General features: G+C 31.8%; 1 protein-coding gene across 1 annotated transcript; it reads right to left on the bottom strand.

The window, feature by feature from the left end:
• Window positions 1–7,494: 7,494 nt before the first annotated feature.
• On the bottom strand, window positions 7,495–8,414 carry LOC112590553 (uncharacterized). Its single transcript, XM_025307458.1, has 2 exons — window positions 7,952–8,414; window positions 7,495–7,669 (listed from the first exon to the last, which is right to left on the bottom strand). Exons 1-2 carry the CDS (start codon window positions 8,299–8,301, stop codon window positions 7,495–7,497), a joined length of 525 nt encoding a protein of 174 aa, XP_025163243.1. The 5' UTR covers window positions 8,302–8,414.
• Between the last annotated feature and the right edge of the window lie 4,966 nt (window positions 8,415–13,380).

The raw sequence follows: 13,380 nt of genomic DNA, 5'->3' as shown, positions 1-13,380 counted from the left end.
CGGTTTTCCCATGTATTTTCGATGCAGTGTCGAACAGCACAACTGTTAATCCAATGAATCTGTTTAAAAGAAATAAGTGGACCATTCCAAATAAGTGGCAGCGCTCTGAGTTCAGTGTTCAGTGCACCAGTCAATAAAAATGTAATAATACTATGTTTGTATTTAAATGACACAAAGTTTAACGAATTGTTTGTGAAAAATCACCGTAAATAGATGAAAAACTAAAGTGTACAGTTATAGCATACAGTTTAGGAAACCCACTCTTTGCCAGCAACGTGGATAGAATCAAGTTAGAAAAAGAATAAACATTCTTCTTGCGATAATACCAAAGTATGAAGCAAATGTATTATGCATGTAGTACTGCAGTGGTATTGTGCATGAATGCATGAAGAATGAAAAACTATTAATTATTAGTAATTATTAGTAATTAAGTAAGTAATCAGTGTTTAAAAACATGTACTGTGTCGTGTATATTAATGGTTTTAATAAAAAAGAATATGTAAATCCACATTACTGCTCGATGGAAACCGCGAGAAGGTGGTGGTTTCTTCCATCAGGAGGAAATGATAAACAAATAAGTCGAATAAGTCACTTATGAAATGGAATTATTTGACATTGGTTTATATTTCCTAAGGAATGGTAGGATGTAAGGAAAGGAAGAAGCAAACATAAAGGGAATAGTAATGTCATGCAAGCGTCATGCAGACAAAACATACAAACAAAGAAAATGCGATATTAAAATACACAAAAGATATTACAGCTACTGTATTTACAGTTGCAATAATGCATGCATTTGCACAATGTTTTTATGAAAAGTCTTTCACACAGTGGAAAGCGAGATTTAACGCGTAAATCTGCCTTTCTCTGCCAATACCAAGTATCTGTGACATATCATCTATTTTAGAATTTTACATTCAATCGTGTAAATACTATATAACACATGGTGTTATGTAGCATTTACATAAATCAGAGTGACATTCTAACATAGATGGTATGTAAATGATACTTGTGGTTTATTGTGTTAACTCGCACAAATGGGATGTGTAAATAATAACACCCAAAACTAGACATAGAATGGGAGAACGAAATCTTCACAGACAAACTTTGGTGAATACGTATCAGGATATTTTAAAGGATTTGTCCAGGCGACGTTGTTCTGCGTCATTTATTCCCAGTTCAGTCTTCTAGTGCAACTTCACGCGAAGCAGCGCTCACGTTTTAACAGAATGCATCCTATACCCGGAAGTATCTCCCTAATACTATGTGCGATTTCTCAGTACAACTGTACGAGTCCCGAAAACAATATTTCTCAGTGATGCAAAATTACATTGATCTTTGCATTCAAAACCACGCTTCATAATGTACTATAAATGTTACCACTCGTGTTTAACTTCGCGTATATGTTACAAGTATCACCACTCACGTTTTATATATTCGTTATATTAAATTTGAATTGATGAAAGACTGACAAGTGTGTGTATTACGGTGTAAGCCGTTCAAGCTCTAGACGAGGGCGGTCCGATAAGTACTTAGCCTCACCGCCCGATGGCGCCACTATCGCAAGAGAAATTTACTACACTACGTGTAGTACAGTGCCCGGAATTACTTGCACGATCGGGCCGATTTCTGAGAGCTACGCCTCCTTACTTCCCCTTACCGCTCCAGCCCGCACGGCGGATCTAGAAACTGACAGTCGCGAGGCGCTGTCTCAGGCACGTCACATGAGACAGTCACATGAGACGCTTCACAGTTTAACATAGCTGAAACAAATTTATTTATTAAAACAACTCCATAGGCATTTTTTATAGTTTACTAATATAATATAGTCTTAATATTAATATAAATATATATTAATAGAAATATTAATATAAGTAATATTCTTAATATAACTATAATATACAGTATTAATGTATTAATATTATTATAAGTACAAAGTATAGGTTTTCTATATTATAAAAAAACAATAGGTTTCCACGTCACCCATGAGGTACTATTGCCAACGCGTTTTTTTTTAAGTGGTATCCCCTGTAGGCCTATTCCACTGAAGAAGAAAAATAATTTTGATCGAGAAAGAGAAATTGAAAAGAAGACGAATGTATCAAACCGATTTCCTAATCCTTTTGTGCGACTGAATAAGCGACGAGATATCTACATTAATATTAGAGGTGCTTGTTTGCATCAATGAGGATAAGGATGCATCATTTAAAGAAGAACGTTTATCTGTTTTTATATATTTCATCTTAGAAAAGGAGCACTCACATAAATATGTAGAACCAAACATAGAAGAAATATGAAGTGCAAAATTTATGAGATTGGGATAAGAACATGGCTTTAAAATTTTAAAAAATTCTATTCCACTTTCCGGTCGCGCTTTCAGAGAAATATCTGTTTGTAAACGGCACAGTTCTTCCTGAAATTCTAACTTCTGATCTTCAATATGAACAGTGCGAGGATTTTCAAAAAGAATTAAATCATCCCGAAATATTGTAATATCCGCAAAACGCGTTTCAAATTCATTTATTAAGGAGTTAAGAAAATCAGAGTATGTTGTTTGAAGTTAATTGAAATGTCATATTCCTTTGCAAGAATTTGACAACTAGGAAGAAAGTGGAAAACTTCTTGTACTAAATGATTTTTTAATATTATTAATTTTCTCTGAAAGGAGTCTATAGTACTAACTAATTGAGAAATATTTTGATTAGCCTCTTGCAGCTTCAAATTTAACGAATTTAGATGATTTGTTAAATCTGTTATGATTGCGAGTTCGGAAAGTGACTCTACGTCGGAGAGAAAAGCTTTGAATTCTTCGCATTTCGAAGTAGATTGTTCTTGCAAGAAAAGAAAGATTTCTTTTCTTATCGCAAAGAACTTCTCTAAACATTTACCAGCACTAAGCCAACGGACTTCACAATATAGTGGCACGTTCGTATAGGCAGCGTTATGATCTGCGAGAAATTGCTGAAATTTTCGGTGACACAGGAATTTGTGACCACCTTTAATGAAATTAATGATTTTTGTTCATAAACTAATTTCAAATCTTCGATTAAATTATATTTTTCAATACCAACATATTGCGCGTATTCATTAAAATGTTTAGTTTTATAATGCCTTTGTATTACATAATGTTTGATAAATGAAGGTTTAAAGCCACATAAAAGACACTGTTTCTCCGGATATTAAGGCGAAGCAATCCTGCTCCCATACCTTACACCTGAAGTGTCTAGACCGGACAAGCGTGAGTTCGGATAAATGCACGAGTCATTCGTTTGTTAAACGTTCGCATGCGAAGCTTGCATAGTGATCGCTCTAACGCTCTGTGATATATCAGGACTTCTTCGTGTTTTTCATCATCTAGTAATTCTTTAGAAGGATGAGCAATAATAAAAAATATGGGCAACACTTTTGTAAGGTATGGGAGCAGGATTGCTTCGCCTTAATATCCGGAGAAACAGTGTCTTTTATGTGGCTTTAAACCTTCATTTATCAAACATTATGTAATACAAAGGCATTATAAAACTAAACATTTTAATGAATACGCGCAATATGTTGGTATTGAAAAATATAATTTAATCGAAGATTTGAAATTAGTTTATGAACAAAAATCATTAATTTCATTAAAGGTGGTCACAAATTCCTGTGTCACCGAAAATTTCAGCAATTTCTCGCAGATCATAACGCTGCCTATACGGACGTGCCACTATATTGTGAAGTCCGTTGGCTTAGTGCTGGTAAATGTTTAGAGAAGTTCTTTGCGATAAGAAAAGAAATCTTTCTTTTCTTGCAAGAACAATCTACTTCGAAATGCGAAGAATTCAAAGCTTTTCTCTCCGACGTAGAGTCACTTTCCGAACTCGCAATCATAACAGATTTAACAAATCATCTAAATTCGTTAAATTTGAAGCTGCAAGAGGCTAATCAAAATATTTCTCAATTAGTTAGTACTATAGACTCCTTTCAGAGAAAATTAATAATATTAAAAAATCATTTAGTACAAGAAGTTTTCCACTTTCTTCCTAGTTGTCAAATTCTTGCAAAGGAATATGACATTTCAATTAACTTCAAACAACATACTCTGATTTTCTTAACTCCTTAATAAATGAATTTGAAACGCGTTTTGCGGATATTACAATACTTCGGGATGATTTAATTCTTTTTGAAAATCCTCGCACTGTTCATATTGAAGATCAGAAGTTAGAATTTCAGGAAGAACTGTGCCGTTTACAAACAGATATTTCTCTGAAAGCGCGACCGGAAAGTGGAATAGAATTTTTTAAAATTTTAAAGCCATGTTCTTATCCCAATCTCATAAATTTTGCACTTCATATTTCTTCTATGTTTGGTTCTACATATTTATGTGAGTGCTCCTTTTCTAAGATGAAATATATAAAAACAGATAAACGTTCTTCTTTAAATGATGCATCCTTATCCTCATTGATGCAAACAAGCACCTCTAATATTAATGTAGATATCTCGTCGCTTATTCAGTCGCACAAAAGGATTAGGAAATCGGTTTGATACATTCGTCTTCTTTTCAATTTCTCTTTCTCGATCAAAATTATTTTTCTTCTTCAGTGGAATAGGCCTACAGGGGATACCACTTAAAAAAAAACGCGTTGGCAATAGTACCTCATGGGTGACGTGGAAACCTATTGTTTTTTTATAATATAGAAAACCTATACTTTGTACTTATAATAATATTAATACATTAATACTGTATATTATAGTTATATTAAGAATATTACTTATATTAATATTTCTATTAATATATATTTATATTAATATTAAGACTATATTATATTAGTAAACTATAAAAAATGCCTATGGAGTTGTTTTAATAAATAAATTTGTTTCAGCTATGTTAAACTGTGAAGCGTCTCATGTGACTGTCTCATGTGACGTGCCTGAGACAGCGCCTCGCGACTGTCAGTTTCTAGATCCGCCGTGCGGGCTGGAGCGGTAAGGGGAAGTAAGGAGGCGTAGCTCTCAGAAATCGGCCCGATCGTGCAAGTAATTCCGGGCACTGCTCTAAAAGATCAGGAAGGCATGCTTTCAGGTGAAGAAGAAAATGAAACCGGAGGAAAGATGTGACGTCCTTAGCAAAACGCGGGATAGGTAGCATCTGAAGGGAATATTTAATAAGTTATTTATAAGTTATTAATAAGTTTAATACAAATATTAATTTTCGGCGATATTATTATAAACTTTGTTATTATGCTGTTATTGCTTGCTAAATATTACATTATGCGCGAATATATTTTTTTTATAAATTTTTGTAGTGTGAATAGGTGTGCATGATGTATGGTAGTTTTGTGCATCAAATTTTTTTAAGTGCACCAAGTACACTGCGAAAGTATTGTTGACAATCCGTATAAATGACTCGAACTGCGATGCTTCTCCAATTATTCATCTTGGCGCGCACTCACTCATCAGATTTCTATCATTAATAACTCGATAATTATTGCGAATATCGCAAAATGGTATGGGACTTTTATGTTTGTTTTAATCCGTTCTATATCTCCACGAATTATTCATACTAAATTATGGGACCCCCTGTATATTAATATATTGGGTTGAATAAAAACCAATTTCGTATTTTACATGCAAATGGCGTTAAGACGAAGTGTTTAGCGCAATCTTCACTCAATATCTGATATATATTTTTATGAAAGATTAGATTTTCCTGCATATTTTAAACTGTTATTTATCAAAATCTATTCAATAATTTTTATTTGACGACATTATAAACATGGAGCAAAACAAGCAGTATTTTCGGTATTTGATGGTTTTCTATTTTCGCAAAGGGAAAAGTGCGATGTAAACTAAGAAAAAAAGATGTACTGTGTATGGAAAAGATTCCATAAGCTAGAGCTGGACACGATCTGCACATTTCGGATTTATGTGTTATATATGTATGTGTGTATGCGTATATATATATATATATATATATATATATATATAAATATATGCATGTATTAAACATGTAAACATATATATTTTAAAGTGATTATTAAACTAGGAAACAATTTTAATGAGAATGTGACGCCGCAGCTGATTTCTTATACAGCGACGGGCCTGAGTTCAGCTGTGTGAAGTTGACCCCCCGACTACGAAAAATTTTATTTTGACCATTGCCATTCGTTTGGTGGTCGTTTGGTAGCGTTTGATAGTCTATTCCTAACGTTTGGTAGTCAAAAGTGTAATAGTTATCGCAAAAAATAAAAATTGTATGTGAAGTTGGCCCCCCGTCTCGAAAATCGGTTTCCACGGTATCCTGGATAATTTTGACCATTACCAATCGTTTGGTGGTCGTTTGGTAACGTTTGGTAGTCAAAAATGCAATAGTTCTCGCAAAAAATAAAAATTGTATGTGAAGATGACCCCTCCCCGTCTCGAAAATCGGTTTCCATGGTGTCCTGGATAATTTTGACCATTACCAATCGTTTGGTGGTCGTTTGGTAGCGTTTGGTAGTCCATTCCCAACGTTTGGTAGTCAAAAGTGCGATAGTTCTCGCTCAAAATTATAATGTGAAGTTGGCCCCCAGGCTCAGAAATCGGTTTCCACGGTGTCCTGGATAATTTTGACCATTACCAATCGTTTGGTGATTGTTTGGTAGCGGTTGGTAGTCCATTCCCAATGTTTGTTAGTCAAAATTGTTTTCGTTATTAGTAAAAGTCGAGTTTGCATTTATGAAGCTGGCTTTCTAAATTTAAAAAATGTTACGCAACATTCCCTAGTCGCGATATTCTATGTAATGTTCATTGTGACAAATTTTTTGGTGGTCGTATTTTTATGGTTGGTAGTCAATTCCTGACGTTTCATAGAAAATAATAATTATTAATGAAAATCGAATTTGCGAGTGTTAGATGGCCTGCCAATTTTAAAGAAGCACTTTCCGCGGCATCCTTTCATAATTTATATAATTTTCATTATAATCATTTGTTTAATGCAAAGTTACTAAACTATAAAGATTTGCTTATTGGCGAATTTCTGGGCGGAAGACGCATCGACAACAAAAGGTATTGACATCATCATGAATCCCAGTGGCGTCTATTTAGCGTTTTAGGTGGTTTTCATTGACAATATGTGATATGTAAAATCGAATTTAAGCGTCAGTTTGATTATAAACATCAATTATCGAGGTACGTAATAAACATAACTTATATAAAAAATATTTTCTTTGGAACTAACAAACTAAAATGCCGCTACCACGATTATATAATATAATAACCACACGTTAAGTGCGTTAGAATTCTCTGTGACGTGACAAAAGAGTGGGAATAAGTAAATCTTTATAGTTTAGTAATTTTGGTTTAATGGAAGCTATTTTATGTTTATTTCATCACGAACGATAATCGAAATTGTAGTTGTAAAGAAAATAGGATATAGAATGATATGATGATAAATTTGCTGCCCTGTGTGTGAAAAAAGTTTTCTACTGTATATAATTATACCTAATTGTAACATAGAATAACGGTGGAAATTGTGTATATTTTTTATATATCTTTATTTTTAGTACATACATATATGGCCGCATGTGGTTCTATCTCATTATTTTTGTTACATTTTAATATTGATGGTGATATATCATTATATTTCTCCCAGGACCCATTAACTTTTTTGCCGTATGCTATATAATGATTCCTTATATATTCGATTATTCCGGCTAATCTGAAAGTTTAATACATTTTTAAACAAAATCAAATGATGTGGTGTAAATAATTCAACAGAATTTATCTTTATTTATTATATTATTTTTCAATAGTCAAAAAAACTGGTTGATGTGTAATTTCGGAGTTCGGGTTTCTGGCTCTACGTATGAAAATACTATAACTATAATACTATAACTATAATACTAAAACTATAATAAGAAACACGTCATAACTACGTGACAAATTAACTGTAAACTAGTGTAATTTTGATTTAAAAGTTTTAATAATTATCATATATTACCTGTATTCTTGTTTTAAAATATTTATTGTTGGTGAAATATCATTTAATTTGCATCTCATTCTTCTTTTTTCAGTCAAAGATCCTTTAATGTCAAGTTCAATATATACATGCGATTTAACTTCAGTATAATTTGTACGACGTCCAGTACATTCAGAATGTTGACATTTAATGTTCTTTATAAAAAAATTATATTGAACCGTTTCTTCTATGCATCCAAATCCTTTTTGTTGTATTGTATGATGATTTACACCGAGAACATAGACAGGACGAATCTCCTTTTGACACTCAAGTGAAGAACATTCCGATATTATGTTAGCACATGGCTCGTCTTTTGTGAGAGATGCCCACATTGTACTTATATTACCATATGTATTTATTGTGCGTATACCAACATGTTTTGCTTCGTGTATATCAGAATTAAAAATATCATTTGTCAAGGTGATTCGCTCTTTATATATAGAGTTATTTACACCAGTTTTTAAAATTAAATGACAGAATTTAAAAAATCTATTTGAATTACTTATGTAATTTAAATAACTTGTATCTTCTAAGGCAATAAGTAAAATAATTTGTGTGATGGAATCGAAAGGACAAGTATTCTGAATTTGATACGTTATTCCGTTTACAGTTAATGGTTGTAATAAGTTACCATTTCGAAGAAGAAATTTCTTTGTTGCCATTTTAGGTTTACTATTTTTAATTTGTCTTATTTCTGGATATGGTTTAAAATATTTTGTTTTAATATTTGTACGATTGTCGATCGTTTTCACATTTCGCTTAGTCAGTGATGTGCAATTTTCATCGTTTTCATCTTGCTGCAATGAATTTTGCGTCTTACCTCGGTTCATCCAGTTTTCAAATTCATGTATATCTTTGTTATCTTGAATGTTTTTATTATTGTTACTATATAGTTAGTATTTATGTATTCGGTATTGTTCATATTTGAGGTTATAATAGCTGCAGATGCTAATTTGACAGTAGCATCGATAGATTGTATATGCATTTTCAGAAATTTATCTGCACGCATGGGAGTTTGTACGTTTTTAAAAATATATTCGCGTAAATCTTTGAAATAAGTTTCACAATGTGCAGATGTTGCACGGACAAATTCCGATTTAAATATAGAAGCTAAAACTGCAGTCCATAAGGGAAATTCTAAACATAATTTAGTTAATAGTTTATAAAATTCTGGCAAATAGAATGCATTTAAACGAGAAGCCTTTTGGTCACTATCTATTTCTGCTTGTATTTTTAAATTTTCAATCCATTGAAAAATTTCGTCATTATAAACTTTATCTTTATTTATGTCCATAATAACATTGTTATATTCATTATTTTAATTATATTCTTCATTATTTTCTTTATTATATTCTTCATTATTATCTATCAAATAGGCATTAAATCTGTATGATAAATTTCGGACGCAATATGATTTTCTAATTCATTTCTAGCCTTTTCCGCAGATGATGGTAGTCCTGTATCATAATACTCTTCATATTGTTGAATATTGACAGTTAATGTAAATAACAAAATTGATTCAAAATTTTTGAACGACTGGCAGTTTATCATAAGTGCAATATACCGCACAAAAAATGATTTTATATCAGGATGTTTTTTATCAAAACATTTCCATCGGCAAATAAATTTTATCAAATGTGCCACGTCAACCCTAACATATGTATCTGCTGGTTTACAATCTTTCATGAAATTGCTACATTTAATTGCGGAAAAACAAGACAAAATATATTCTTTAATAGTCATTTTATTAAAAGATGATGTCATTGCACCTAAAAGAGCTCTTGAATAATCCGAAACTGCTTCTTCTGGTTTAATTGCACCCATACGTAACCATTCCTTAATCCAATATTCAATCGTATTGGTATCGTGCTTTTCCGATATCATTTGATGGACTGGTACAATCTTTCCATCAATATTTATTACAATAACATATAAGAAAATATGTCCACTTTTTAATCCATCATCTATACATATTTTTGAGACTATACTTCCTGTTGCATCCATAGATATTTTTCGACATGTTTTTTTTCTTCGGCAATATTCTCTGTATATATGCATTTGCATATATACAGAGGAGTTCTATAATGCACACTAACTTTATTCAAAGAAATTTCGTGTATGCTACCACAATATTCAGAAGAATGTTTCATTTTTCTTATAGTATAAATAGGATCATTTCCATCTTTTGTGTTAACACCTAAAGTTTTGTCATTATATTCCTGTTTTAATTTACGTAATACAGTCGATTTATACAAATTAGGAGGCTCGACATCACCATGCTTCATTTTCTCTGTAGCTATTTTTCTTTGCCAATTTGATATTCCATTATCTGTCAAGGCTTTACCAACAACTTGCCTTTTCCTAAATCGAAGCTGTCGTTTTATGTTCTCATGCGGAATTGTTGAAGTATCTTTTGTAATACAATGCAAAGTTAAATTTTCTCCCATTTTTGGTTCTGTGTCGGCGTAAGCAGTAAATGAAGATGCACATGCTTTACTTTTACATTTTCCTTTTATAACAATAAAATGCGAACGATTATCAGAAAAATAAACTTTTGCTCTTTTAAAAATATATGCACACGGTAATCTAAATTGACGCCAAAATTCATCGTTTATAACATCACTCCAAGCACCAGACTTAAGACAACCATAAACTTTATCTTTATATTCGATAAATTCGGGTTTAATTTCCGTCCAAATATCATGCGAAATGTAAAGAATAAAAGTGCTATTATTTTCATTATCATTTGTAAGAGATGTATTAACCGTAGTGTTACTTTGTTCCTGACTAACAATACTTTGTTCGTTGCTACTATTTAAAAATAATGTATCATTATTAATTTCAATATTTAAATTAGTTTTCATTTTGGTAAATATATTGCGCCTGTTTTCACGCACATTTATATATACACTATGTACATTCCACTTATTGCTTAAAGCGTTACTAATATTTTGCCAAACTTGTGCAGTATATGGTGGTAATATCTTATTTTTTAAAAGAATATCCTTATACATTGTAAGAGCTGCTACTGCTTCTTCTATTGATACAATTGATATACGTGACATCTGCAAAAAAATGTTTAATTTCCTACAGAAATTGATTGATTTTTCGATTATAGTGTTTGGAATTACTTGTAATTGTTCTATCGTTATAGTATAATAATATAAATGTTTTGATAGTACAAAGAAATAACATATATAGACAACTAGTTTTAATAAAAACTTTAGAGATATTAGGGATTTTTACAGTCTATCTCACAGATTTTAATAAGAAGAATTTTAACTGTTTTGGGATCCAACATGCGGACTGTTTTCGCGGAGATAAACAGGTCAGCAAAAATGACAAAAGAAGGCACAGCTTTAGAAAATCATTTCAGATCGCAAATAATTCAGGTTGCAAATAATTATCGGAGAGTATTGCTTTAACAGAAAAATTGACAGTGCATGATAGTGTAAGTAGTCATTAAAGGATGTAATATTTAGGAGTTATCTCAGACAGCACATAATCTCCAAGGAATGTTTTGGAAATATTCTTAGGTAGTTGGACATCCTCAGGACATTTTTAGAACGTTACTATTTATTTAAAAACAGTTGATATTTAGGCTAATTAGAATGTGACGTATGTAGTAGCGTGAACGTAAAGTAAGGCTAAGAAAAACGTAAGTCGTAAAAGGCTATGGGTATAGAATCTATAGTCTTTCACGACTCTATACTGTATGCAAATATGTTTTTTATAAAATATGTTTTTTATCTGTTTTAACCCTGCTTATAAAGTTTGATAAGAAATGATAAAAAATGAACTATATAAAAACACAATAGGATATGATAAAATAAATCATCCTATCATATCCTATCATGTTTTTGACTCGTTTTCTATCATTTCCTATCGGATCTTTTAAGCAGGGAAGTGCGTACATAAACGAACGTAAACGGTAAGACAAAAACAGCGAGAAAATTGACACAGTTAATAATTTCTTGACAGTAAGGAGGATAATCGCTTATGATTTATCGAATTAATCTAATCCTAATATTAAAAAACCATATTACTCTAGATAATAATATAACATAAAAGACATATTAAAGAGACAAACAGACTTTATATATTTTTAAGATATCATTTAGTCACTCTCGCAGTTTAAAATATGATTAAGACATTTCTTTGCAACAAAAGTGACTAAAAATTAGCCTAACTACTTTCAAAATATGCATAACCATCCCATAATGAGATATAAATTGGATCCGACTTTAACTATATTTTTATGCTTGTGTGCACATGTTAGGAAAGTATAATAATGTATAATTTTGAGAAACTTTTTATGATTCACATACCAGTATATTTGCCTAAATATTTCATGAAATTACACCGCATTAAAAAAAGCGAATATGCACCAATATCAGAATAGTCGGATACAATCTATACATATCTTATAGGAAGATTAAGAAAGTAAGATATCTCTTATAAAATATCATATCGTAAGACGACTTTTAGAAACTTTTATTCCTGAAACTACTTACCTTTTTTTCTCAGAGATTATCAACAAATAGTTTCTAATAAATATTTAGTTAGCATGTATGTGTAGGATACGCAGTCCTGTACTCGATAATTATTCCGTGGAGAATAAAAAACTCACGTCTACTTTCAATATATCTTTTATTTTGGCTAGCTCACAGATTTTTATTCGTATGTGACTCGCAGGACTACCGAATCGAGAATAAGTCTGGTCGCCACCCACAGTTTTAGATTCGAGCGGTTAGCTTTTTGATGTCGTAAACAAGGGGAGCCGCTGAACTCCTCAAATCCGCGGTAACGCGTATGCGCGGCGGCAACTCGACTGGCGGAAAGATCATACGCTCGCGGCGCCTATTGTCGAAAGAGTTCAATCATTATCTGATCTCCGACTTGAACGCAGTTTTACATCATCAAATCTCCGAACCTAACTTAATCCCACATATGTATATATGTATTAAAGCTTGGCATAATATATATAGATATATATTATTCATATAATTGCACACAATCAACAAAATCATATATACGACACATAAGTTAAATTGCTCCACATAAAATCTCATTAATATAACCTTATTTTGTTACTTAAAGTACAAGTTAATTAATGATGTGCTGGATAATACTAACGACAAACGACTCTTATCATACTTTGCACTAGTGATGCTAAAAACGGGAAAACCACGTGCCAAAAAAATGCCAAAAAAAGAAAACGGTTTTCAACTTAGGAAATATAATCGGTTATCAGAAAATAATTCAAGAGCAATAACAATACAATATAGATACTATACATAGTCGGCTGCACTAAACGGTTTCTTTTTATACGGATATATACGAGTGCAGAACAGTGTAGCTAAATTAGAGATTACCAGCGTGACTTAAAATTTTTGAATGTAAAGTCTCTC

The sequence above is a fragment of the Harpegnathos saltator genome, unplaced genomic scaffold (assembly GCF_003227715.2).
Source record: "Harpegnathos saltator strain DR-91 unplaced genomic scaffold, Hsal_v8.6 scaffold127, whole genome shotgun sequence".
NCBI lineage: Eukaryota > Metazoa > Arthropoda > Insecta > Hymenoptera > Formicidae > Harpegnathos > Harpegnathos saltator.
Note: the sequence above shows the minus strand (reverse complement) of the source record. Positions and strands in the feature narration are given on the sequence as shown.

Bases quoted from the DNA above. Each gene is read 5' to 3' on its own strand.
- LOC112590553 (XM_025307458.1), bottom strand. From the start codon at position 8,301: ATGTGGGCATCTCTCACAAAAGACGAGCCATGTGCTAACATAATATCG. The intron at 7,670-7,951 runs GTAATATATGAT...TTAAACTTTCAG, and splicing joins ATTTTAAAACAAGAATACAG to ATTAGCCGGAATAATCGAAT.